Source organism: Xenopus laevis, chromosome 4S (genome assembly GCF_017654675.1).
Source record: "Xenopus laevis strain J_2021 chromosome 4S, Xenopus_laevis_v10.1, whole genome shotgun sequence".
Taxonomy (NCBI): Eukaryota; Metazoa; Chordata; class Amphibia; order Anura; family Pipidae; genus Xenopus; species Xenopus laevis.
In genome coordinates, this window is record NC_054378.1 from 98,815,203 (window position 1) to 98,843,101 (window position 27,899).

The 27,899-nt window shown below is 36.4% G+C and overlaps 1 protein-coding gene across 1 annotated transcript in view; it reads right to left on the reverse strand.

Moving 5' to 3' along the window:
* The window catches only part of prg4.S (proteoglycan 4 S homeolog), a 47,959-nt gene that overhangs the window by 6,647 nt on the left and 13,413 nt on the right, over positions 1-27,899 (reverse strand). The window contains exons 4-19 of the mRNA XM_041591502.1: positions 27,433-27,555; positions 25,647-25,763; positions 22,725-22,835; positions 21,805-21,906; positions 19,419-19,538; positions 19,074-19,217; positions 17,266-17,400; positions 14,066-14,200; positions 11,500-11,622; positions 10,187-10,291; positions 9,970-10,068; positions 8,148-8,255; positions 7,132-7,227; positions 6,590-6,709; positions 5,368-5,712; positions 2,231-3,172 (exon numbers count right to left, since the gene is read on the reverse strand). Of these exons, the coding sequence (XP_041447436.1) occupies positions 2,231-3,172; positions 5,368-5,712; positions 6,590-6,709; positions 7,132-7,227; positions 8,148-8,255; positions 9,970-10,068; positions 10,187-10,291; positions 11,500-11,622; positions 14,066-14,200; positions 17,266-17,400; positions 19,074-19,217; positions 19,419-19,538; positions 21,805-21,906; positions 22,725-22,835; positions 25,647-25,763; positions 27,433-27,555 (2,925 nt within the window). The remainder of the gene's footprint in view (positions 1-2,230; positions 3,173-5,367; positions 5,713-6,589; positions 6,710-7,131; positions 7,228-8,147; positions 8,256-9,969; positions 10,069-10,186; positions 10,292-11,499; positions 11,623-14,065; positions 14,201-17,265; positions 17,401-19,073; positions 19,218-19,418; positions 19,539-21,804; positions 21,907-22,724; positions 22,836-25,646; positions 25,764-27,432; positions 27,556-27,899) is intronic.

A 27,899-nucleotide genomic window follows, 5' to 3' on the forward strand; every position in this document is an offset into this window, starting at 1 on the left:
TCCTTCAATATACTTTTGTTAAATTTTAACTAAAGAAGTACCTAGAGATGTTGTACATTATGGTTTGTGCTTCTGTATCAGCCCAAGGCAACCACAACCCTTTATCAAGGAAGCTCTGTGTCTCCAAAGATGCCCCAGCAGCTCCCCATCTTCTTTTCTGCTGATTCACTAATACAGATAATTACTACATGGCAGCACAGAAACCAGTGCAATTAGCATTGGAATTTAATAATCAGCCCTGTGGCATCAGCTTATATTACAGACAAACTACATTTTCTGCTTGAGAATTTGTGATGACCCTTAAGCTTATCTTCTCAACAGCTGCTAAGAGCCCACTGAGCAGACACTTTCCAAGATGGTGACCCCCTGTGACAAGGTTGAAGTCCTGGATCATTGCTGCTATTGACAAGCTGAAACTTTAGGCTGGTGCAATAAGTTCAGTATAAGAAATATGCCATTTTTAGCCATATTAATTTTTAGGGTTTATTTTTCCTTTAAAGCTGGATGGTGGGTTCCGAATGGGAGATATTCTGCCTTTTATTTTTGTCATATATGGCCCACAACCCAAATGTAGCAGCACATGGATTAAGATATACATCACTTAGATGTCAAGGCATGCTTGTAATTAAAAATATAAGTTGGCTGCAGTTTGGTCACTTGTGCTCTATTTGTTATAGCTTACATGAGCATTCCACAAATGCCTCATGAAAAATATGTTTATAGGATGCAATAGGAATTTTTATTTCTAACCATATTTGATGATTTTATTCTTTATTTTTGCTTGGTGTGTGATTCAAGTTATTTGGTGTATAAATTATAGCTTTAATTAATCTGTGCTAATGTATACAAATGGGAAGTCTAGGAGATATCTCCATCCTGGTAGGATCTACAGCATCTCCTGCAATGCTGTTTCCATATAGTTTTAGACATTCCTCCTTCCAGTCATTTGTTTATGTGCTGCTGTTTGTCATGGGAAAGTCTGATGCATGGTACAAAATGTGACAAAACTGTGCTGAACGACACTCCATTGTAGTGTCTGAAATTACAGCTTTCTATGTGGTTCACCTTCCTTGTAGTAGCCTTTGGTATGGTAGAGTAGTTGGAAGTTGCCAACAACCTGCTCAGCCGATAGCCTTACAATTTCTTTCCCCAATGAACTTCTCACTTGTAGTGTCCATAATTTGTCCTCCTTCTAGACCTTCCAGTTCTTTCTTGGGAGCAACATAGTCAATACTACTAATAATACTAGTTTAATAGTATCCTTTGTTATCTTTCATCCATATAAAAGTTTTTTTTTTTTCTTTCACTGGCATCCAGCCAATGGGCCTATGGGTCTAACAGATGGAAACTGTTCATAAATATAGTGACCTTACAATCGTTAAATTAATTCAGACCAACAGTCTGAATAACTGAATCAGCCGGAGGTGAATCGATACTGAGGCTGAGCTGATTCATTCTTATCTTGTGCCTCTCAAATAAAATGTATTGTAATGAGAGAGCATTTTGGTTAACTTTTAGAAAATAGGCCCCACAATGTTTTTTTATGGATAATGAACAAAACAAAATTATCAAAACAAACTTTCATTTGGTGGAAATGTTTGTGTTGCCTAACAAACTTATTTAATGAATGGAAGGTGAAACCCCTTGCCCCTACAATACCTGCTACTTCGAGGTTACAACATAATGGATTAGACTCGGTTAGAGTTTGAAGGTTCAACTAGAGATGCCTGCAGCTTTCTTGTATTGTCAAGGGACTGTTCTTTTCTGCTTCTGATATGCAAATATTAACCAAGCATCAATTTTCTTTAGGTCTTCCTTCTTGTTGCAGCTCTTTGTTGGGGGACAGCATCGCCAGTACTCAGCTACATTGCCCCAATGTCTTTACTACAGTATCTTGTGTTCTACCTGTCTTCATCCACATGAAAGTTCTTTCGTTCTCTTTCACAGCATTTGGCACCCCAAGAATGTTTTGCGTGCTTGTGTTGCTCCCCAAATATTTTTATTTTTGAATGTGGCTCACCACATGCCAGAACTGACCCCATCTTCATACAAATACAGCCAGAACAACATGCACTGTGATTTGAGAAAAGCTAATTTTCTTATATTAAAAATTTGTTCTGATTGTGTTTAGGACATTTTTGACTAAATCAAATGCATTTGGCATTTTTTGTGTTTTGATGGTAATCACAACCCTGATACACAGAACCATATTTTAAAAGAAGATACTTACCATGTGGACTTCTGATTCTCTTAAGTAGTAATATCCAGGCTGCTGATCTTGTATTATCAGATGGAAATGGTGTTATATTCGTTGCTGGAGGCAAATGCATCCTTCTGCTGATCTCCTCCACAATCTGAATAATTCCTGGTCCGGGCAGCAGTTTCTCATTTGGTTGAGCCACTCTGGATTGAGTTGTCATGTGTTTCGGTGGACTATCACTAGGATTTTGTGAAGGCAGCTTTGTTTCTGAAGAAGGGGTACTTACACTTGTAAAGTTGGAATGTATCTCCATACATATTTCCCTTATATGCTGGAGGTCACTCTCTGATATCCCGAGTTTGTTCTCTTTATCAAGCAGCATCTCACAGATGCCATACTGGTCAAGTGGTGGAGGAGGGTTAGTGTTATATTTATTTTCCATCTGTTCAACAGAAATGGCCTTCACAGTAGCTGAGCTTCCAGTGTTTTCTCTAAGATTTTTTATAGTAGTTGGTGTTGATTTAGTACTGGTTGCCATCAAATTATTTGTTCCCATTGTGTTCCTATTATCACTTTCTAGCACAGTAGGCTTCTGTTCCAAATCATATTTTACCGTACTGTTGGGAAAGGAAGAAACTGAAGGATGTTCAGTCTGCTGTTCTGTTAGTAATGGTTCAGTAGTTACTTTTTTGGTATTGTTTTCTTGTTGTTTTTCTGATGATTTAACTGTGGATTGCAAAGAATCAATGTTCACTTGTGTTGCTGTAGAAACACTTTCCATTGGTTGTGTGGTTGACTTGGTGGTTATTGTCTCCTTAGAATCTACAAATGTTCTGTTGCCAAATGAAGTGAGTTCTTGTTTAGAAGTTGGCGAATCGTTGGTTTTCCATCCAGCAGTTGGAGATGAATATCCATTTGTCCCTTCTGTACTTGTACTATTCTCTTTACTTCCCATTTCAATGCTAGAAGAAGCTGAAACAATAGTTTGTGTTGTAAAAAATGTTGTGCTTTGCTCAGAAGAATCATTTTTAGGTTAAAATTGCTTATGTGCTATATTCTACAGTGCTTGTTTGATTGGGGTATCATATATATTTCTAACTGTTCTAGAAGAGGTCTCCTTTCTATGGCAATTAGAGGGACTGGATGTTAGCATGGAACTGTTAGATGTCTGCAATCCTTCAAGATTTGTTACATGGCTACTATCATTAGATCTATAATCTGGTGTGCTTTGTTACTGGAGAGGGGTCAATGTGTTCACTGAAAAGCCAAAATAAGGTGTAAGTAAATTATTTGTAGTCTTTGAAAATGTATCTTCAAGGCTTGTGTTAATTGCCTTTGTGCCATTGGATTGTATCTGTTGTGCTTGCAGGTGCATTTATAGTATAATGGCTGCTCAGTCTCATTTAATATGTGGCCTGTGTAGCTGTGCTGTTTGTGAAAGGTACCCTTGATCCAAATATAATGTCTGAAACACCAGCATGCTTTGAAGCCAACTCTGGGAACTCAGTTACTGGAGACTCTAATTTAATTAAGTTTTAACTGCTTACAACAGTGTTAAAGGGAGTGTTGGGTGTATGATCTGCCTCTTTCTGCAAACTGCTAGGGGGGTAAGATTCAGGGCTTGCATTACTTGTAACTATATCCATTTTCTTTGGTTCCAGTGTTGTTAATGCTACAAACTGGGTAGTAAACTGTGTTTTGAACTCATTAAGGACTAATGAAGTGCTGGTTGTTTTGTCTGTAGCATTCTCATCTCTCTCCCCTGTATATACTGAGGATTGTTTGAGTACTTTGTGACTAATTACTGAGTGAATGCATTGTAGTCTTTTATGTTTTCAGTTGATGTACTGTATCTAAATCTGTCTTTAGAGAACTAGTGTATTCTTTACTTGTTCCTATGATTGGCGACACTGATTTCCCAAAACATTGTTTCTAGATGTCTCATTAGTTGTTATAGTACCAGCGAAGCCTGTAGTCAGAGGAACAGATTTTTCTGCAGTCAGTTTCATCTAGTATTGTAGGGACATATTTTACAGAATTGTTGGTAATTATGTGATGGCCTTTTGAAGTTATTGTGGATGTTTCTGGATTTTTCTGATCTGTATTCATATATGCTCTGACAAATGATGACTGGTTTGTAAGTGTTCTTGATATAGAAGTAGCTGGTGAAGATTTATCTGATGAAGATGTTGTTTAGACAAAATCAGAACTTATGTCGGTAACGGAAGGTCTTTATTTTTCAACTTCTTTATATAATGAAGTGACACTTATGGGATCTTTGAAAGTTGCACTGCTATGTGTAGTTAACTCATTAACTGTTAATGCTTGCCCTTTATGTAATTGTTTTGTGACAATCCTGGTTTGTTCCAAAGAAGCAGTACTAGATCTAAAAGGATCAAACAGTATTTCCTTGCTGGTTTCACTTGAATTGTAGGTTAATAATTCTGCTGGTGAACTTATTGTATGTCTTGTACTTTCTGTCTTAGGTTGTTCTGCCTTTACTCCTACTGTTAAAGGAGAAGGAAAGCTACGGAGGCATTTTATTGCCAATAGATTAGCTGCAATAGTGCAAGCTGGAATGCTATATTTATTCTGTAGAATGTTTTACCATACCTGAGTAAAAAGCTCTAGAAACTCTCTATTTGTTTAGGATAGGAGCTGCAGTATTAACGTGGTATGACATCACTCAGAGGGAGGGGAGGGGGAGAGGAGCAAACTGAGCATGCTCTTGCCCAGGTCAATGAGGTTTAGGCTGAAGGCAGGAAGTCTGATACAGAAGTCCATGTGTACACAATAAAAGGAAAGAAATGCAGTGTTTCTTTTGACATGGGACTCAGAGCAGCATTACTTTGGGGGTTTACTGGTATATTTAGATAGACCTTTCTGATAAGTCTTACTTAGTTTGAACCTTTCCTTCTCCTTTAACTACAGTTGCATTTTCTACAGTTATTTTTGAATCCCTTTTGTTTATTTCTGGTTGCCTGCCCTTTCTTCATCAGTAAGTGGATTCTTTGGGCTATCTAAGGTTGTTTTGTCAATGTTGCCATAAAATGAAGTCACTGCCTCATTGCTAGCTGTGATCTGCTCTTAAATACTGCCTAAATTTTGCGAAAGATCAATACACTATACACAATACACACTATTTTCATTATTAGCAGTTGCCTTACTTGTGCGTTCTTCTGTTGGTTGGGCAGAATTTTCTGTTTGCTTGAAAGGTTCTTTAGTTGTGTCGGTAGTAGCCCTTGAAAGATCAGTTGAAATGTTCATCACAGGGGTAGTTTTCAAGGAATGTTCATCTGTAGATAGAGGTTTAGGTCTTTCTGAGCTAATGGTTCCATCCACAATTGTGCTATAAAAGGCTTCTATTGGTAGAGAAGTAGTTGATGGGGTTGTCTGCAGAAACTCCATTCCACTTCCATCATCTCCAGAACCTTCATCTCTAGGAGTTGGTTCAGGTGTTTGAAGAAAGTCCTTGCCCTTTTTTCTCCTTGGAGGCACTAAAGGCTTTTCATCTGAAAAGCAAACCTTCATTTGAGTTTATGTTTTCTAGACAAGTACATCTAAGACAGTCTAGTAGAAGTATAATTAATTTAATGTAATCTTAGTATGAAGATATTCCACAGAGATAAAACCTTGTACTGATGACTGAATAAAATTGGCCAATAAAGGAGTAGTAGATCAAAACATCTAAAACATTTATACAGATTCTCTTTTTCTCCTATTTCCTGCAAAAAAAAAAAGACTATTGACACATTTGTGTTGTAGTTAAAACAGGTGGACATCCAAAACGCTCTGTTCTGGTTAGGCCCATTTATGTTTTCTTTGTGTTTATTTCTTTCAACACAAATGTATTAATTGGCTAAATTGTGATTCCAAAATAACTATATAATGGGTGATCAGCACATGCACAGATTATTGAGGTGTGGGGCAGGCTGAGATCTGATGCATATGGCAGCACCGGACCTATAAAGAGCACCGAGTATGGCAAATTATGTAATGCAAGGTAAGTAAATAGGAATGGATAAACTATAAACAAATGTTCATATATATATTTTCCATACTCTTTAAATTAAGTCTCATGTGTTCTTTAACTATAAGGAACGCATGTTAGCATAAACATATGAAAACATGTTGCATTGTATGTTTTAGAGAACATAGGGAATGTTTTTTTAAGCAGGCAGCATCGCTGCTGGAAGCCGTCTCTCCTGTATTCAGCAACAGCAGGTTTAAGGGAAGTAAGAGAACATGTGTTACTTGCTTTGATGTGTTGTATATCTCTGCAGGAAGAGTATACACATCTCATGGTTGTTTAACTAAGCTCACTTATCATAATCTTATCATATAATCATTGTAATAATCACATATCATAGGAGGATAATCATCTCTTACCAGGAATCTTTTTCTTATTTTTATCTTTATTTTTTTCAGACAACCGCCTGGATGTTGACTTGCTTCGTCGATGGGAAGATGATGATTGAGAAGAACTTGTGAACTCACTTTCCACTGTTTCTGATTTTAAAAAAAAAAAAGCACAATGAAGTATAGAATTGTCATGTTTTTATCTTAATTTAGGGTTTTTAAAATTGAATGGTGTAACACTAAAAAACAATGGTAGGCTAATGACACACGGGTTATATATGCACCAGTGGAGAAACCCAACTGTGTGCTATAAGCATTAGGGTCATTACCCTACACAAGAAATCTGATGCTGACATTTGACAGAAATAGTGTATTACAGTGAAGAAAATCCAACTTAGAACTTCATTTGGATTGAATTCACTGTTGCAAATTGATTCTGATTCCTCAGACCCGGTAAAATATTCAGTATCCTCAAACCACACATACCTTTCTATATATTAATCAAATGACATTTTATTTATAGGGAGTTCCCTTCTCTACTTTGTCACTTATTTTTATATTTATTGTTGTACCTTGTCTTTCTTCCTTTGGATCGACCTTTTGTTTTTTGTTGTCTTTAGGTGAAGGTTTGTCTGAAGGTTTCTTTTTTTCGACTGCTTTTGATGGATCTGTAAAAAATGCACACTTAAGCTTTAGTTTATTATAGATAAAAGCGCATGTGCTAATGCAAGCACACTGCACTATTGTGCAAGAAAAACAAGTGTCACGGTTTGCCACCTGGCCAGTATTTCACCGGCCTAGCCAATAAAATACCAGCCAAGTCTGCAGCTGGTAAATTTGTAAGTATTTATCATTACTCACAAAGTTCCTGGCTGTAGTCTTCCAGCCTGCCCACTTATTTCATGGCTCCACCCCTTTTAAAGCAAAGGCCAACCTCCTACAGCATTTCCCCACCCCCTTCTCGTCATTGGCCCACCCCATCCTTTTCCCGCCCCCCACCCCGATAACTACAGGCCGGTATTTTACATTGAGAAAGGTGACAACCCTATCTACAAAATATGTCCAATTCATCAAGATAATCTTTATTGTGGGCAAAAAACACAATATTGCAGGTATAATGCATGGCAATTTACCTTCACCAGTTTTGTAAATAAGTCCTAAAAACCTAGAGACATTCTCTTGGTTCTATGATTTTATCAGTGTCTTATATGTAGAATGTGGTATGGGACAATGGTGACAATTATTCCTGTAGGCCCTAAAAAGGTCCAGATTTTAGGGACAGATCACTATTAGCCATGGTTATAAAGCAGATGATCTAAAAAAGTACCTAAAAGACCTAAAACTGGAGAACCCTCTATAAATCAGTTCCTGCCAATATAATTAATTATGGTGGAATATATTTAATTTGTTCAGTAGGAGCCAAGGTTGTCAACTCATTAGCTATTGCTTTGCTACTACTGAATGAGGATGGGGAAGCTCTTTTGTCTAAGCAGTGGTGAGTTTTACCCTGGGTTGTATATCCAGAACCTATACAACAACTACTTTATGCTTTACACATTTTTAATTGAAGGTTTGTTTTTTACTGTACCGTCTGTACTATCCTCCACCAAAACCTTTATTATTCTCTTCTTTGGACCTTTGGAGACTGGTTTCTTTATTTTCTTTTTGGCTGGTGTATCTGAGCCCTTAGAAGGATCTGCAGAAACATATGGATCCATGTATAAGCTATAATGAAAAACCTGTTCTGCTGTTACTTACTGTGCGTGAAGGGAATGTAATATTGGTCGCTAACACAAAAATCAATCGCAATTTTTTCGCAATGCAAATAAATGTTCACAAAGCAAACAATTTTGCCTTTGCAAAAACTTTGCCCCTCGCACAACAGTAGGATAGCGATTGTGAATGTGTGTAATAAAACTTCGTAATGAGCAATTAAGGTTCACTGTGCAATATAACATTGCAGTGTGCACATTTGTATTCCCAAATTTGTTCTCAAATTTTATTACATATCCCCCATTGTGTTTTTAGTGTTTTAAACCCGTAGCAGAATTCATAGAGAGTACTCTGTTGTCCAAGAGGTCATGGGGCTGATTTACTAAAATTTAGGGTTGAATATAATTTTTTAAAATTTCAGCCTTTTTTCTGTATTGACACAATGAAAACAAATGTAAATTTTATCCAATGCGTTAACATTCATTGATTTTCAAATTGATATTTTAAAAAGAGTGCGGAAGATCTTGCTACAATCCTGTGACAAGTTATGGTTCACACAATCTCATAGCGTGCAAACAATTTTAGGGGAGATACTGAAATTGGTTCAGTAAATTTTACAAAAAAAAAAAGAACATGAGACAATTGTCCCAAAACAAACATCATAAATATTAAACATAATTGCAATAAAGGTAAAAAAACATTGTTACTCGAATTCACAGACAAGCATCTTCATTTTAGTTTTTAAATGCCCCCTATGGGTGATTGTTCATTTTAGGTCAATAGTAGAGGCAGTATTATCGGCACACTAAAACATATTTGGATACATAAGGATAAATGTGCAACTTGTGCTAAAATACTGTAATGAATAGTTACGTATAGTAACATTTCACCTGTTACATGCCCCCTGCCATTGAATATTCAACATTGCCATAAAAGTACCATTGAATCACTAACATAATTCTGGATTCTCTAGTTTCCTTACAACTTTTGAGAATTATATTATTATTACTGATGTTACTGTAATAATAATATTAATTCAATATTAAGGGGCACATTTATTTAGCTTGGGTGAAGGAATAGAATAAAAAATACTTCAAATTTCGCTCGAATTGGCTACTTCGACCTTCGACTACGACTTCGAATCGAACGTTTCGAACTAAAAATCGTTCGACTATTCGACCATTCGATAGTCGAAGTACTGTCTCTTTAAATAAAAAAACTTCGACCCCCTACTTCGCCACCTAAAACCTACCGAGCACCAATATTATCCTATGGGGAAGGTCCCCATAGGCTTTCTAACCAATTTCTGATTGAAGGAAAATTGTTCGATCTATGGATTAAAATCCTTCTAATCGTTCGATCGAACGATTATTGCTTCGATCGTTCGAACGAACATCGCTAAATCCTTTCGATATTCGAAGTCGAAGGATTTAACTTCGACGGTCGACTATCGAGGGTTAATTAACCCTCGATATTCGACCCTAAGTAAATGTGCCCCTTAATGTAGCATAAAATATAAAGTTCTATTTCAAAAAGATCAAATTTTTGCAAGAAGAACGTTACTTTTCCCAGTACGTCTAACATCAACACATTTACCAAAGATTTCCCTGTGTTTATATATTTATCTCACATTCTGAATCTTACTTCTGACCTGTGTTTTTGATATTTATAAACATTTTGGAATTTCACTTAGCTACCTTGCTTTTCATCCTTAGGATCAGTCTTCTTTTTTCTTTTTATATCTTTAGGTGAAGGTTTCTTTGGAGGCTTCTTTTTATTGTTTGGTGTCTTTGGCTCTAAGAAAAAGCAGAGATTTTCTAACCGTTATAAAAGACCTAGAGTTTTATCAGAAGGTTAATTAATTTTTCATATGTTTTATGTGATATCATTGATTGGTTATTTCTGTTTGATTACCATCATTCTCTTGCTGTTTATTCATCTTTTTCTTGTTTGTTTTAGATGGAGACCGTTTCTTTGTAGTTTTTGGAGTGGTTGGTGAGGGTGGGCTATCAGCAGAATCTGAAACAATAAAATGTAAAATAGATAGACATGATGTTGCTGCAAAGCAACATCAGACAATAAAATGGATAAAGTTGTCTGGAAAATCACCAAGGTTTGGAAGAGGCCCGGGTTCACCACCCTAAACCTTCAGCTAGGGGAGTGGATCAAAACCATATTGTTGTAGAACAGGCACAGCGCAGTCTTCCCAACAGACGTGTCATAGTTCATAAAGTTTAATGGGTACACATGGAAGTAGAATTATATGTTTCCTTTTTCACAAACACTTGGGGGGACATTTACTAAGGGTCGAAGTGAATTTTCATATTTAAAAACTTCAGATTTCTATCTAATTTTTGGGTACTTCGACCATCGAATAGGCCTAAGTTCGACTTCGATTCGAAGTAAAAAAGTTCGACTTCGAAAATCGAAGTACTGTCTCTTTAAAAAAGTTCGACTTCGACACTTCGCCACCTTAAACCTGCCAAATTGCTATGTTAGCCTATGGGGACCTAGAACCTATAGCCAACATTTGGCTAAGTTTTTAGAAGTCGAATTAAAATCATTTGATCGATCAATTAAATCGTTCGATTAGAAGGATTTCATCGTACAATTTTACTTTGACCGAATATGGCCGAATTCGATAAAAAAAAACTTTGACTTTGACTTCGAATATCGAAGTAATGCAATTCGGTGGTCGAATTTCGAAGTTTTTGACACTTCGAAATTCGACCCTTGATAAATCTGCCCCTTGGGTTCGTATTTTGAGTTTATGTGAAATTTTTTTACTCTAATAAATTCAGATATACTCACAACTCAAATGGGAGGTTATTTAAGAAAAAACTTGAACCTCGAACGAATATTACTGACCCGAAAATTTGAATCGAATTCGAAATTAATTAGACTAAATTCAATTCTTGTTTTTTTCATCCTTGAAAAACTTGATTGTGAGGAAGGCTATTAATATCTTTAAATGGGTCACTGGACCACTGCCAATGACATCTACATGAACGGCTGGTTTTAGGTGGAGGATAGTCAAATCTGAGTTGTTCCTAGAGTCCAGGTATGACAAATATCAAATTCTAATTTGAATTCGAAATTGGGTTATTCCCAACTTGAATTTGTGAGTTTTAACCAAAAATCCAACTCGAAAATTCTAATTCAAATTTACAATTCGACCCTTAATAAATCTGCCCCTTAATCATAGGCTTATGATCATTTTATTTTACCTTCCTGTGAGCCATTTGGATCTCCAGTTTCATCACCAACATGTGAAGTTTGGGGTGTCAGTGCATTTTCATTATTGTCAGGAGGTGGTGGTAATGATGGAGCGAAACCTTCTTTATTTGGTTCTGGAAATGGAAACACATGTTCATGTATTAGAATTTATAGCCAAATGTGTACTAAGCGGTTAATAATCAAAAATCCTTGGCATTGTCTGTCACTTAATACAAGTCTATAGGGATACAGTCTTCCTGCATCCTGGCACATTTACTCATTATTCATGATTTCAAATATTATGTTCACAGCAGGAATCAAAATCATTTTTTTAAATATTTGTTAATGCTGTATAGAGTTGTAGTTCTATCTTTAATCTTGGTGTTTCAACTGTTATACTGGTCTAAATAGCCTTGGTGTACACAGACACAGTGTTGTTCCTTGTCTTTCTCCTTCCAGTTCATTTCCATATACAGTATATACTGTCATACATCTCTTCCCTTCTTGCTCTCTCTCCTCCTCACTTCAAACCAAAAGAGTACTTTGCAGAGCAAATATCCAGTTGCCTGATGTGAACTCTCTTACTTAATTAGTCTGAGAGTAACAATTATAATAAAATCACAATTATTATCATGGTACATGTAAGATTATAATAAAGCAATGCACAGGCTACCCTTGGTTATTTTGTGTAAGCTTCATAACTACTATTATAGTTTATATGAATGCAATGCTAGGCAGCCATTCAAGCTGAAATGTGGCTAAATGGAAAAGGTTATATAGGAGATAGCAGTTCATCTCTACAGAATACAATGGATTTAGATTCCTGTTAATAGCTAAACCCATTGTATTCTACAGAGCTTATCTGTTATCATATTTTAAAATGAATGGTTCCCCCATGGGTACACGGCAGCTTATTTATATAAACTATAGTAGTGTTTCTAAAGCCAACACACCAATTTTACCAGTGCAGAGCAACACTACATTATATTTTAATTATTGAAAAATACCCTGTCTTCAGGATAGTTTATTGTCTGAGCAAGTTCATATCAGTGCCTTCTAGCTTGTGGATATATTCTGACCTTCCTCTATCCCCTTACCAAACATGCTATTAACTCCTGGACATCTTTACTGTGGATCTAGAAGGGTGTTTGCATGCACCTTTTTTTTTACCCCTGCCTGTTGCCGTGGGAATGCTTATCTTGACTATTCTTTAAATGCTTCCTTCAGTCCCCAGAGTCCACTTTTAGGGAGTCGACTCTATATACTCTTAGCCAGGGGTCCCCAACCTTTTTTGGACCAGGGGCTGGTGGCAATATTTTTTTTGTGTGAGGACCGGGGGTGGGGTTTGGGGTCTGTGGGGGTCGGGGTTGTCGGCAGCAAATTTGGACGCGCCAGCGTCCAATTTTGGTGCGCCAGCGTCCAATTCAGGGCGTTCGGCGGCCCAGTGCGGGAGTGTCTGCGGCCCACTTTTGGGCCATGGCATGGCGGTTGGGGACCCCTGCTCTTAGCCATGGAAATTAAAGGGGAACTATTGTGAAAAATTAATATAAGCTTCTTCATACTAAAATAAGAAATTTTCTAAATCTAATCAATTACAAATTCTGCCCCATTTCTGAAATAATCAAGTTAATATTCTCTCTTCATGCAGGAGTTGGGAGTCTAATTTTGATTGACAGATAGGTCCAATGCTGCCTTTGGGGGTGGGGGTCCTTTTGCCTAAAAGATGTATCAGAGCACCCTCCTTTAAAATGACCAGGAAAATTCCCACTCTACATGCAGGATTTGTACCTAATTCAGTTAATTTTTTTTGATTTTATTAGTGCTGGAGTCATTTGAGTTAGCTCTAACACAGCTGCTAGAAAAAGTAGCCCCTCCCCCTAAAACATATATTGGATTTAACTGTCAATCAATATCACCCAACTCCTACAAGAAGAGAGAATGAAGAGAAACAGATGCTGAGCATGAAGACGTGAAGATAAACTTATTTCAGAAACAATACAACATTTTTAATTGATCGTATTTACAAAGTTTTCAATATGATGAAGCATTTATAAAACGTTCATTTTCACCATAGATGATGAAGGAGTTTGTAAACCAAACATCTAATTTATATTTTAGTTCTAATAAGAACAAGAAACCTTTCTCAAGACAAACACAGTGAAGAACTGAAAAGTCAGCTCTATAAATGTTCCAAATGCTAACTTAATTTAGATTCCTTCAGTGGTCTTTTTTTTAAATAATTATATTTATTAGAGAAATTACAGTACATCCCTGGACTGATACATTCTACACTTTAAATATTATATATAAAACTTATTTCTATCTCTAGTTTCTCTTCAGGACTTTAAATTGGACTATAACAGTTAAAACCCTGTAATAGACATAAGCTGTGACTAACCATTTAAAGTATTCTTAAAATTGGCTGGTTGTTGTGCCTCTACTTAATGTATGAGGAGATCTTGTATAGAAACATTTATGTCATACAGCTGGTGATATCTAATATCCATATATCGTTCAAAAGGGGGGTACATTAATTCCTTTACAATGGGCTTCAATTGTAAGTCATAATGGTATTACCTGTTGCATTAGCCTTTGGATTAATTTTTTTATCTTTTGGCTTCTTTTTCTTTTGGTCTGTTCTAGATCGTTTTATTGTGGTCCCCTTTGTCCGAGTAGTAGAAGACATAGATGATGTTTCATTTTCCTCTGTTTCTATTAAAAAGAACAATATAAACATTACAATTATTTATTTATGTATTGTCGTTGTGGTCTCACACAGCAGGTGTAATTTTAATATAAAGATGGGCCACAACTGCAGCAAACAAGGTTGAGCAATGTCTATTGCCAGGGCCGGACTGGGAGTAAAAAGCAGCCCGGGCAAAAAGATCAAAGCAGCCCACATGTAACTCATCCACTCATATATTGGGGTAAAACTGCAAAAAAGTATGTGCATAAAGAGCTGCTTTTCTCACTTAAGTGTAATTAATGTAAAATATGTGAAAGATTGAGCAGCCTTGTGCCTTTATATGGTCACAGAACAACCCCTCAGTGACTTCTAATATCCTTATCATTTACAGTAGGGGGTACATTATCCCTTATAATACATGAGTGATACTCAGAGTTCCCTGTGTAACTCAGCCTGCAGCCTTGTGCCTTTATATGGTCACAGAACAACCCCTCAGTGACTTCTAATATCCTTATCATTTACAGTAGGGGGTACATTTTCCCTTATAATACATGAGTGATACTCAGAGTTCCCTGTATAACTCAGCCTGCAGCCTTGTGCCTTTATATGGTCACAGAACAACCCCTCAGTGACTTCTAATATCCTTATCATTTACAGTAGGGCAGGGGCACCCAGGTTATTTGTCATTTACATCAGTCCAACCTATGTCACACAGGGCATCATTGCTCACATAGTGCGTGGGCATTGAAAATAATGTAACTCGTAGGAATACTTGCTGTTTGCTGTTTTAATTGGGAGATCTCAACACACAAACTAACTCTTGGTAGAGAGTACTTGAATGATTATATTTTTAGTAATATGTTTATCACTTTAAATATGTGTATATTTTTAAGGTCATACATCAACATCAGTTTTAGTTGCTGCTTAGTTATAGATGTTATAATGAGCCTATAATGGGTAGTATAAGTAAGTAAGTCACTTTCCAGCTGGGGCTGTTACTGTTGCTTTGTCAATTTATTTTTTTATTTGTAACTGGGACCTTTTATTTTTAGATGGTACTTTTCTTTTTGTAGAAGAAAAAGAAGACATGAAAGCTTAGAAGGTGAAGGAAGTGAGGGGTTAACTTATGTTTCCTGTCGTTTATTTTGTCACAACTTGGATAGGGTTATATCATTCAAAACATTTATTTCTTGTCCAGAGCCAATACATAGAATAGAATAGTTTCACCTATAATCTAGTGATAAAAGCTGCTAAATATTACAATCAGCTCACAGTTGATGAGGATCACGATAAAAAAATTAGATTACAGTAACCACTCACTTGCTTAATTCAGTATACAGTTTAAGATGAAAGGTGCACCTCCCCCAGTAGTTGAAGTCAATCTACTGAAAGCATAACAAAGTAGGAGCACAGTTCTGTGCTGCGTCTGCTGCTTCTCCCCACCGCTGTCTGCAGAAGGCAATAAATAAGCAGACAGGCAGCTCAGGAGCCTGCCGTGCGGGGGACTGAGGAGCAGTCCGGCGCTGCCACTGCTTCTGCTTCCGGTTTCATGACTGAAGAATCACCGCCCACTCTGCCCTGCTTTGCGCATTTAAAGGAGCAGTCGCGCTCTTGGGTATGTTCTACTTCTTAAAAATCTTGCGAGCGGCCCACTTGAGCTAAAAATAAAGCAGCCCCTCGGGAATTTGCCCGAACATACAGATTGCCAGTCCGGGCCTGTCTATTGCCTTACTCCAAGACTTATCAGTCAATAAGTTCTCTACAAATATACTTTCAGAAACAATTTTATGATCTAAAATTGTTATTTCTTGTTAAGAATGTAAGTTAATATAAATGCTAAGGCATAGTTTCATAACGAAAAAGCCATATGATATCTCTGTAGTAAGTCAAATTTTAAACACCCAAGAAATATGGGAGGACCACATTCTTTTGTCTGTCCTGCTTCCACCTTCACTGATAGTTTTGGTGTTGTTGTTTCTCCTTCTCCCAGTTTTAACAAAGGTCCAGTCTGGATACCCGTACATCTTAACGGCCCCTATTTCGCCTGAGCCTCTATGCTGGCGGGGGTCTTGTCTGCTCTGTGTTGAAGTGCTCTGATAACCCCCCGTTTTTGATCTAGTGGATAGTAGAATTCATATAGCAGATGCACAAAAAAGATTTTTGTCATGAATTGAGAAAGCCAGTCAAATGACTAGCGAAACATCTTCAAGAGGAAAAAAAAATACAGCAAGTCCAGTTGATTTGACATATTACTATAGCTATACCATGACCTGGATAAATGAGAAGCTTCACAGACAAACCCCATATGATGGTTCTGAACAAGAACAACAAAAGAAGTATTAGGCTTTGTGGTACTGTATGTGATATGTTAGAATGTAAATATGACACCATGACTGGCAAGTCCATAGACTACCTACCCTAAGGGGGTTATTTACTAAGCTCCGAATTTTTTATTTAAAAAAAATCACAAATTTTTCGGAAATGATTAAACCCCGATGGCTAAAAAGTCAGAATATAAAAACACGGCATCACAAACCTGTCGAGGTTGCATAAAAGTCAATGGGAACAGTCCCATTGATTTTTGGTTGTGTCGGGGGTTTTGGGCAATTTCGCAATGTTTTCGGAGCTTCCAGGTGAAAACTCTGAAAAATTCGGAGGTTTCAGGGAAAATTCACAAAAAGCTAATTTTCGGGAAAATGTAATAATAAATAAGCGTTAAATATCCGAGCGGGTTATATCGGAGTTTGTAGCAGCTGATATTGAGATAAATTTGGACCTTAATAAATAACCCCCATATTGTATGGACTAGACTGTATAGACAACATGTTAGTATTACCAATGCATTTACTGCACTAGTGCTCATGAGTGTTTACTGCCACTTTTTCAAGTGGTTGTCCTATTAAGGGAATTTTGTATACTGTATATGGCATATAAGGGTTATTGGAATGTTTGCTCAAAACCATAATACAAACTGTACATAGGTTGAGTTGTTTACTATATATGTCAATAACAGATATCCAGCCACTTATAAACACTAACACTGCAGAATAATGTTTCTGAAGTTCACATATTTCAGTGGTATTTAAAATACCTTCAACCTCCTCCTCTGCCTCTACAGGTTTCTTGGGTTTCTTCTTTGGGATTTTCGTTCTTTTAGGTGGTCGTTTTTTTTCTTTCACTGGTTGTGGTGTTTTGACATTTGGTGGTGGTGTTGCGGTTGCAGACTCTGGAACACAAAATAAGGAATTACTTTACTGAAAAAAAGCACAAAGTGGCTCAAAAGTTTTATGGAACATCTCTACCAGAAAAAGCAACAAGTCATTTCTTTGTTTTTACTTTAGGTTTTGGGCAATTAAACCAACCAGGAATAAGATTTTTCTGTCCAGCTCAGGGCCCAGCGAAACCCTATAATTTGAGCTAATGAGGTGGTAATGCTGCTCCTTTATGGCAATGAAGCCAAGATGATGTTAATCAAGGGATTGAGGAGTACCAGATAATTAAATTATCATACACATATAAAAACGAAAACAAATTTAGGATGAGTTCATATATATACCATTTAACATGTTCAGAAAAATATGTGATTGTGACTGACCCAAAAAACACTACTCTACAAAATATTAATTTCGATTATTATTATTATTTATTTAAGGCCGAATGCTAAAAACTCAAGTTTTTTTAACAAAAAAAATCTGAATTTTTAGTGGAAATTTTTTTAAATAATTGATAAGGTCAAATTGTGGATTCTAGAATGGTCAGTATTTTTTTTTTGTTTTTTTAAAAATACATTTGGATTTTGATAAATAACCCTGCTGAAAATTACCCATAGGTCATGTTGATCACTTTTCACTGATATGTCTGCTTTTGTAAGTGTTTCTTTAAGTTCCTAACACTGAGGGGCAGATTTATCAAGGGTCGAATTTCGAAGTGAAAAAAACTTCGAAATTCGACCATCAAATAGGCTAGTCCGACATTCAAAGTCGAAGGATTTATAAGATAGTACGATCATACAATTTTACAAAAAAATCCTTTGACTTCTCAAAACTTAGCCAAATACTGGCTATAGGTTCTAGGAAGTCCTCATTGGCTAACATAGCAATTCAGCAGGTTTAAGGTGGCAAAGTGTCGAAGTTTTTTTAAAGAGACAGTACTTAGATTTTCAAATAGTCTAAGCATTTTCACTTCAAGTCGAATTTGGCCTATTCGATGGTCGAAGTACCCAAAAAATACTTCGAAATTCAAAGTTTTTGAATTCGAAAATTCACTTTGAATTCACTTCGACCCTTAGTAAATGTGCCCCTGACTGTTTTGTCAATTTATATAGAGGAGCAGGTTATGTACAATGACCGCTCAAATACGTTTATGGCAAAATTATCAATAGCATGCAAAGACAGTTTTGGAGGCTACTGTTTCACTGGAGTCTATTGTGGAGTTTTAGCTGGTGACTCTGATTAGTACTGCAGCTCCCGTTCGTATAAAGAAACAGAAATATGGGGACCAATATAACGTTCTGCTAAAATGATCCCATTCCAATATAGTTATGAAACATCCATGAAAAAAGATATATGTATCAATATGTATAACCTACTTTTATACCTGTATTATGGAATGACTAATTGAATCTGTTGTCATGTCATTTTTGCAACTATCGGTACGTTTTTCTACTTCATGTATTTTAATCACATGCTTTAAAATATAGAACAGATACATCCAGTACATAATAAACTGTGGGTACAAATTATTTTGCCCACATAACCCAGAGTACAATAAAGAAACACTCTCATGCATTGCACTGGTTTGTCTAGGGCACAGAGATCTGAGCTATATTTGGATTGACTCAAATCTGTGTTCTTTGTGGGCAGAAATTCTACCCCCAAACATGCCCATTGTCCTAAATACCTTCTGGTTCATCTTCATATTGTATTATAATCTTCCTTCTCCTTTTTCCTGGCTTAACAGTGGCAAATTTAACTTTCCTTTTTTTGTTCTTTTTTCTTGGTGATGGTTTTAAACTCGGGGTTGAAGGTGCTTTCTCGTTGGCATCTGGATTAGAGTTAATATATATTATCATATAGAGAGCTTAATACTGAGCACGAGAAGGAAAACACAGCTCAAAGTATAGTGTCCATAGTGACGAATGTTAAGTATGATTAAAAAGTAAAACAAAGGAGCTGATATATATATATATTTATACACTATATATATATATATGGAGTTTCTGATGAACCCCTATTATTTAGTCACCTTCCGTGTCTCCTTTTGGCATTAATAATTTCTTATTTTTCTTCTTTCTTGGATTTTTGGGATATTTTTTCATAGGCTTTTTAGGGGTGGGCTTTGAGGATGGATTGTTCCTTTTTGGGTCTATAAGCAAATACAATAATTACATATCTTCGTGGTTATCGCATTGCTATTAAAATGCAGAGAGTGCGGCTTGCACAGTTTAATAAGTAATAGCTGGACTAACTGGAATATTCGTTAGCAAGAATGAACTCTTTTTATATTCAGCTGAATAGCCTCAGTTTTAAGTTTAGTACATTATATAGATATATAGTTATGAAAATGAAATGCATATACTATTATACTATGTAGGGAATACCTAATTTATATACATATGTCCCCCATAAATCCAGTTCATTCTTCACCTGTTTCTTCCTCCGCAACTATAATTTTCCTATGTTTCTTCTTTGACGTTGGGATTTATTTTCAAAGGCTTTTTAGGGAAGATTAGTTTGCTTCCCATTGGCTCTATAAGCAAATACAGCGAAATCATCATTGCCTCAAGGTGGCACACTGTTCCCGAGAAGAATGATATATGCCTTCAATAAAACTGCATTTTCCCCACATAATTAATGGCTAGTAGGTGAATACTGGTGATCATCTCATAATGTCAAACATTAGAGATACATTCACATCTCAGACAAATCTGTACCTTCTTCCATGTTTTATTAGTATGCCATTTATTGAACATTTCCTTCTTTCTTTGGAATACTCTTCTTTAAAACTTTTGTGTTGAGAGTTTATGTAGTTTATATTTTAATTCCAAACCCAGAATTTTAGGCAAAGTACAGTATCACACAAGGAGGAAATTCTTGCGGCTCAAATTTTTTTACAAGAAATTGATTAATCAAATTTTCAAATATGGCTCACCCAGTGCAAAGTTGAACCTGGATGTATAAACCCCAGGTCTATCACATACAGAAGAAGCCGTAAATTATCAAAAGCATAAAGGGAAAGCCAAAACGTATAGATTATCGCAGTGAATCAACCACACTCACTGATGGCATCTGGTGGCTCGGGTGCAGCATCCCGAACCCGTAGCTTGGGGAGTAATGTCGACAATGGCAGAAAATGGACACGCACTCCAGGAGCCAGTCGCTGCTGATAAAAGGATCTTTATTCGAAAGAGCTAAAACTATCCAAAGATACTTAATCTTTGGATAGTTTTAGCTCTTTTGAATAAAGATTCTTTTATCGGCACCGACTGGCTCCTGGAGTGCGTGTCCATTTTTTGCCAAAGTACAGTATCACAAGAGAATTGATGGACCCCTGACAAGCTGACTGCACATACACCTACATATTTCCTTCAGAGATTGAAAGGTTTCAATCTAAACTATGAGAGGCTAACTGACAAGATTGTGATTTATAATGGATAGAGAAGATTGAGAAGACCCTGTCAACAGAGATGGTCTGTCTTGCAAGTCTGCAATCAAGAATCAACACTGAGATAAGTGAGAGTTAAGCAGCAGTCTTATGAATGGTATTGGACTCTTGAGATAGCCTCTGGGGTACAGCTCTTAATCATTGTTTGTTGAAAGGAACCATAGGTGAAAGCCTTCATGAGAGGAAAAAAATAAATATATACTAGTTGATCTGTTGTGATGGTTATTTGGGCATAAAATTAAACTACAACAGCCACCAAGAGATCCAGTGATACCAGCAAAGCAGATAACTCAACTTTATTTTCTAAGTTGTCCAGCAAAACCGGTTTATTTGGAATTATCTCATCAGATCCCTCATAAGCAGTCCAGTGGAACATGCTGCAGTATATTCTATCCCCTGATATTAAAGGAACAGTAACAACAAAAAAAATTAAAAGGTTATAAAGTAATGACAATATAATGTACTGTTGCCCTGCACTGGTAAAACTGGTGTGTTTGCTTCAGAAAAATTACTATAATTTATATAGACAAGCTGATGTGTAGCCTTGGGGGCAGCCATTCAAGCACAGGATACACAGTAGATAACGGATACATTCTGAAGAATCCCATTGTATGTTATAGAGCTTATTTGTTATCTGCTGTGTGCCCTGTGCCTTTTCTCCTTTCAGTTTTGAATGGCTGCCCCCATGGATACACAACAGCTTATCTATATAAATTATAGTAGTTTTTCTGAAGCAAACACACCAGTGCAGCACAACACTACATTATATTTTCATTATTTTAAAAGACTTTTATATTTTGGTGTTAATGTGCCTTTAAGTAAGATGACCAATATTCTTATTATTAAATATGCTTCGTTCCTTTTGCCTTTCATATTCCACCTCCTACAAAATCCTTTAAATTCTTAGCCATTTCACACAGGCAGGTATAAAACAACATATTTATATTGGAATCGCTAGGAGTTTTACCTTTTGGCTGCTGATCAGAACCATTCATTTTGTCACCAATTTTATTCTTAGATGGCTTTTTGGGTACTTTCCTTTGCAGATCTCCATTTCTCTGATCTGTTTCTAATTCAAATAAAAAATGAAATATGTCAAAGACCATTAAGATTCTAAGTAAGGAATTCTAGTAATCCATAGAAGTCAACAAGTCAAAAAAATAAAATCCCATTTTTAGTTTCTTTAATGAAAAAGAAACCTATCTCCTATATACTTTAATTAAAAAATGTGTACCGTTTTTACAAGAAACTTGACTGTATGCAGTGACATTCCCCCTTCATTTACTGCTGTGAATAAGAATTGTCAGATGGTCCCTAACTGCTGAGCAGGGAAACAATCATACTTATGAACAGCAGGGGGAGACCCCGCCTTACTTCCCAGCCATGCAGAACTCAAGCAGCTTTGTTTATGACGATCCCTAAGCAGCCCAGACCACACTGAGCATGTGCACAGTCTTAGTCTTGCAAAGATGTTTAACAAAGTTACAAGATGGTGACCCCCTGTAGCCAACTTTGAAAGCATAAATTATTTGTTTGATTAGGCTTGTGGTGCAGTAAGTTCATGTTTATATTTAGTATACAAAATACAGCATTTCTAGCTTTATTCTATTTTAGACTTTACATGCCCTTTAACCTCTTTATTCTCTTAGTCTGTTTTCTTTACACAGTCACACAGTTCTATAGGAACAACGCCACAAAATACACCCTCTCTCCATTATAAAAGAAAATAAAGATAATAAAAGACACTGAAGACTTCCATAATCATATAAACAGGCCATGACGTACCTTAATAAGTACAAATTATAACTGATGACATTACTAAACATTGTTAGAACTATATTTTAGTTTAAATTTAGACTTCTTAGAAATGTTAATATTAATATTTACCTTGTGGAACTTTATCTAGTTCCTTGTCAGGTTCTTTCTCTTTTGAAGAATCAGGGGGGTTACTTCTCTCTTCAGGGGGTCGTGGGGCAGGCGAGCGTCTCTGAATTGGTTCTGTATTTATGGAAATAAGGGGGGAAAATATCCCAATAAAGGCATTTTAACTTAAATACATGCTTAAATGTTTTGTTTATAGTTTGTTATTTATATAAAACTGGTTGAGTTCTATATAATTAATTCATATGTTTTCTACAGTTATGAAGATTTAAGCTGCACATTAAAATTCTGCTACTTTATGAAAAAAATGTTTTTTTACCCCAGAATAGAAGATCCTTAGGCAAGGAATTGATTTGGGTTGGTAACATTAAATCAAGCAGTCACCAAGCCCTTATTTTCCAGCTTTCAGCTTTACCATAGGACTAACCCAGGTCCCTTAAATGGCCCATAATAAGAACTACAATTAACAGCAGTCTACATTAGACAGAAGCCATATCTGATAACAAAGGAAAGTTCAAGCTACAAACTAATACAAATCTAGATAAGAACTAGTATACCTTGAAGGCAATGGTTAAAGGGAAACTATCGCAAAAATGAAAATTTAATATAAGTTTCAGTTTACTGAAATAAGAAACTTAAATTATGATCATTTAAACATTCTGCAATGTTTCTGAAATAATCAAGTTCATCTTCTCTATTCCTCTCTCAGCATCTGTTTCTCTTCATTCTGGCTTCGTGCAGCAGTTGAGTGTCAGATAGTCATTGACAGTTAGATCTTACAGGGGGGACTCCTTTCCTAGCAAATGTGTTAGAGTTAACTCAAATAACTGATTCCAGGACAAACAAAAAAACTGCCTTTTGCACGAATCCTGCATGTAGAGAGACATGATGTCTGGTGATTTTAATAGTGAACTCTAATACATCTTCTAGGCAAAAGGAGCCCCCCTATAAGATATATTGGATCCAACTGTCAATGATTATCTGACACCCAACTCTTGCATGAAGAGAGAATGAAGAGAAACAGAAGCTGAGCGAGGGATAGTGAAGATAAACTTGATTATTTCAGAAACTGTTTCTCTTCATTCTCTCTTCATGCAGCAGTTGGGTGTCAGATAGTCATTGACAGTTAGATCCAATATATCTTACAGGGGGACTCCTTTCCTAGCAGATGTATCAAATAACTGATTCCAGGACAAACAAAATAACTGCCTTTTGCACAAATCTTGCATGTAGAGAGACATGATGTCTGGTGATTTTAATAGAGTGAGCTCTAATACATGTTCTAGGCAAAAGGAGATATATTGATATAAGATATATTGGATCCAACTGTCAATGATTATCTGACACCCAACTCTTGCATGAAGACAGAATGAAGATAAACAGAAGCTGAGAGAGGGATAGTGAAGATAAACTTGATTATTTCATAAACTGTCAAGAATTTTTAATGTATTGTATTTAGAAAGTTTCTTATTTCAGTATGCTGAAGCTTAGATTAAATTTTTATTTTCGCAATATCTCCCTGTTAATTAAGCAGTAGGCAACAGGTTGGTCCAATAGCAGAGAAAGAGTGAAACTGAGACTATTGCACAGTTAGGTAGTTTTATGTAACCTTATTGAAAATAGAAACCATGGCTAAATGTGTAATGATGAGCCAATTTATTCGCCGGGCATGGTTTCACTGTGAAATTCCACACTTCGTCACCTACAAATTTTTCCGTGAGACTGCGTTATAATTTGCAGCGGAAAATATCGCCACAACAAAATTGTCGCAGAGAAACGCCCATTGACTTTAATGCATTTGGACAAAAAAGTCGCTGAGACAAAAAAGCCGGCATAAGAAAAAACTGCCATTGACCTTCATGTACTTGGAGTGAGATAAGAAAAAAATCAACGCCCATTTGACGTCCATCAACTTGCGGTTTGTGAATTTTTCTTACCTTTTCGCTAATTTTTTGGCAAAGCGAAATGGGACAGATTCATTCATCACTATGAGTGTGCAGTCCAGTGCAATTTAAATATCCCACCTTATCAGTTCATGATGGTTATGTTGTATAATAACCCAAGTTAAATAGGAAGGAAGTAGTGATTTGATCAGTCAAGGGGTCCATTGAATACTATTTCTTTTTGTAAAAGCCAGTTTTAATCAAAACAAAGAAGCAAAGTGTCAAAAAGCTAAATTTTGACAACATGGGGTCTGGGTGCTCTGTGACAGATTTATAGTTTAGGAAGGCAAACCAGTTTAAGCAGGCACTTAATCAGATGCCACAAAAAAGAATTTAATGGAAAAGTAAAACTTAATGTCCAAAATGTAGGACACACCATAGAGTTACGTGTTTCATGCACACAGGCACTTAATCATAGGCAGACTATGATTATGTCTCTGTGTGCACGAAATGTGTAAGGCTTGGGTGTTTTGTTTTTGTGGGATCTGCTAAATCTAGTGTAGAATAGTTGGAAGTCAAACCAATTTAGCCGCAGACATCAGGCAGAAAATGGAAGGTATGCAGGAAAATAAATAGTTATGGCCAAACTGTTTGAAAATGTGCAAATGAGCATTTTGTATAACAAAACCATAATTCTCCTTTCCATGCAGAACTGGAAATGCCAATTCATCATACAAATACCTCTTGTAAATTCCAGCATTCTTTTCTACATACGTTTAAATTCTACCATAAGCCTATTTTGTTGTTGATGTGTTTGGTGATTTCTTTTGCTCTTTTGTTGAAGAATATATTTTATTTTGGAGTGAGGAGTCTTAAGCAACTGGACTTTCTGAGTAATCTTGAAATTTTTTTTAGCAGGAGTCTGTTCTGATGCATTCTAAAGATCCACTTGTGCCTGCTCGGGGTTGAATGATCACTACTAGATACTTTAAAGTATCTGGATGAATGATAACTTTCATAGACAGTATAAAATATAAATACTTACTAGCACAGATTGACTCATAGTCTGGACAGCACTTGCCATAATTTACACAGCTGGGGTCGCAGTCACACGCCTGTCCCCTTACGAAGCCGTCATGGCATCTTCCACGGCAGGAGTTTTCTGCATGAAATTCATACACAGACACTAACCACACGAGTCTCTAGGAAAGTTGCTGAGCTTCACAGGTTTTCAAGTGGTGTAACAAATTTGGGTCAACATTTCTGTGTCAAATCTTATACCAGGTTTATATAAGGCATCTATATTGACCATCAATTTGATGTGGTAGTTCATATGATATATATATATATGATGTAGTTCACTGATATATCAGTGAATCCAACCAGCTGCCCTAAGAGAAAAGTCTTACAACTTCCGTCAGGTGTTTATACCCAGTATTCCTGAACCAACAAGTGTATTTTTTTTCGTTGTAATATTGGTGTGTAGGCGCCACTTTAGGTCATTTTACCTGGTCATGTGTGTTCAGAAAGAGCCAGCACTTTAGGATGGAACTGCTTTCTGCCAGGCTGTTGTTTCTCCTACTCAATGTAACTGAATGTGTCTCAGTGGGACCTGGATTTTTACTATATGAATGCTGTTCTTAGATCTACCAGGCAGCTGTTATCTTGTGTTAGGGAGCTGTTATCTGGTTACCTTCCCATTGTTCTGTTGTTAGGCTGCTGGGGGGAAACGGAGGGGGTGATATCATTCCAACTTGCAGTACAGCAGTAAAGAGTGACTGAAGTTTATCAGACTGGGTTACATGACTGGGGCAGCTGGGAAACTGTCAATATGTCTAGTCCCATTGCAGATTTCCAAATTTTATATAAAAAAAAATCTGTTTGCTCTTTTGAGAAACAAATTTCCGTGCAGAATTCTGCTGGAGCAGCACTATTAACTATTCCCATGACAGTATCCCTTTAAGGACAGAGTGAAAATAGCTTTGCCATGTTACTGCAAGCTGACTCCAAGAAGCTGTGGTAGGTAGGCAATGCCAGATGTGTCTCTTGGATTTATTTACACAATTTTATAATGACTCATACTCCGTCCGTATAGTCATGAAACTTTCCAGACTGCCGAATTGCAGTTCCTAGGATACCATTTCCAGCTGAGCTGGGTGGGGACGGGATCCTGTGAGCACTTATTCAGGTCAAAACACATTCATATGTATTAATGTTTTTGACCATTATCTTCAGTGTTCAATGCAAACTCCGAAACATCCTAGGTTACCATGCAACCAGCCTATTTAATTTGTTTTACTCCTATTTACACAGTGGCCATATGCATATTTCTGGGTATTTCCTTCATACATTGTTATATACTTGTTGTATAGCTGCCTATAATAACATAAGTCAACTCTGCTGGTTAGGTGGTCATTACCTCATCTTATAAAGAGATATGAATTGATATATTGGTGTTTAATTCGTATATTCTCTGCTTTAGCACACTAATCATATATTGTTCGGTCAGAAGTCATATAGTACTTTTAGGATCTATCCATGTTGGAAAAGTCTTTTTTCAAGTTGCATTATTTGGTTAAGTGAGATGGACACGCATATGAAGGAACCTATCTATAAGAGTAATTTGTCTGTCACCAACCTACTTGGTGTTTTCTATTTGTATACGGCTTTAATTGTATATATTTTAAAATAAAGTATTTTTGGCACCTTTTAGCCCACCTCAAGCTAATCCTACTGACTACTCCATCTAGAAAAAAAGTTGTGCAACTGAAGTATCCATTTTTACTCTTAAAGCCAGACCTCTTAGAAACCTCTTAGAGCTTTCTCATTACCTGTTGTGCACACTGCCTTGAAGTCCTGGCAGCATTCCATATAAGACATACAGTTATAATCACAATGGCAAGAATACTCTCGAAAATACCCTTCACCACATCTCCCAACACAGCTTCCTTCACCTATAATTAAAGATAGACATGACCTAAAATTACAAAACATCTGTTAAATGCATATACCAGACTTAAGCTGGCCAATTGCTTGTTGGGCCCAATGATCATAAACATGGTGGTTCCCACTTTTTCCCTAACATTTAGTTGAAGTGGTAAGCTTTTATGTCCTTTCTGCCAATGAAGAGTTCAGAAATCAGCTTATTATAAGGCAGATGTCAGACAGTTTTGAGGTAAAATAATATAAAGTCTTATTTGCACATCAAAGGGGTTATTTACTAAACTGCAAATGCCGAAAATCTGAAAAATTTTCTGTTTTTTTAGTATCGGAATTTTAAAAAAACACGAATTTTCCG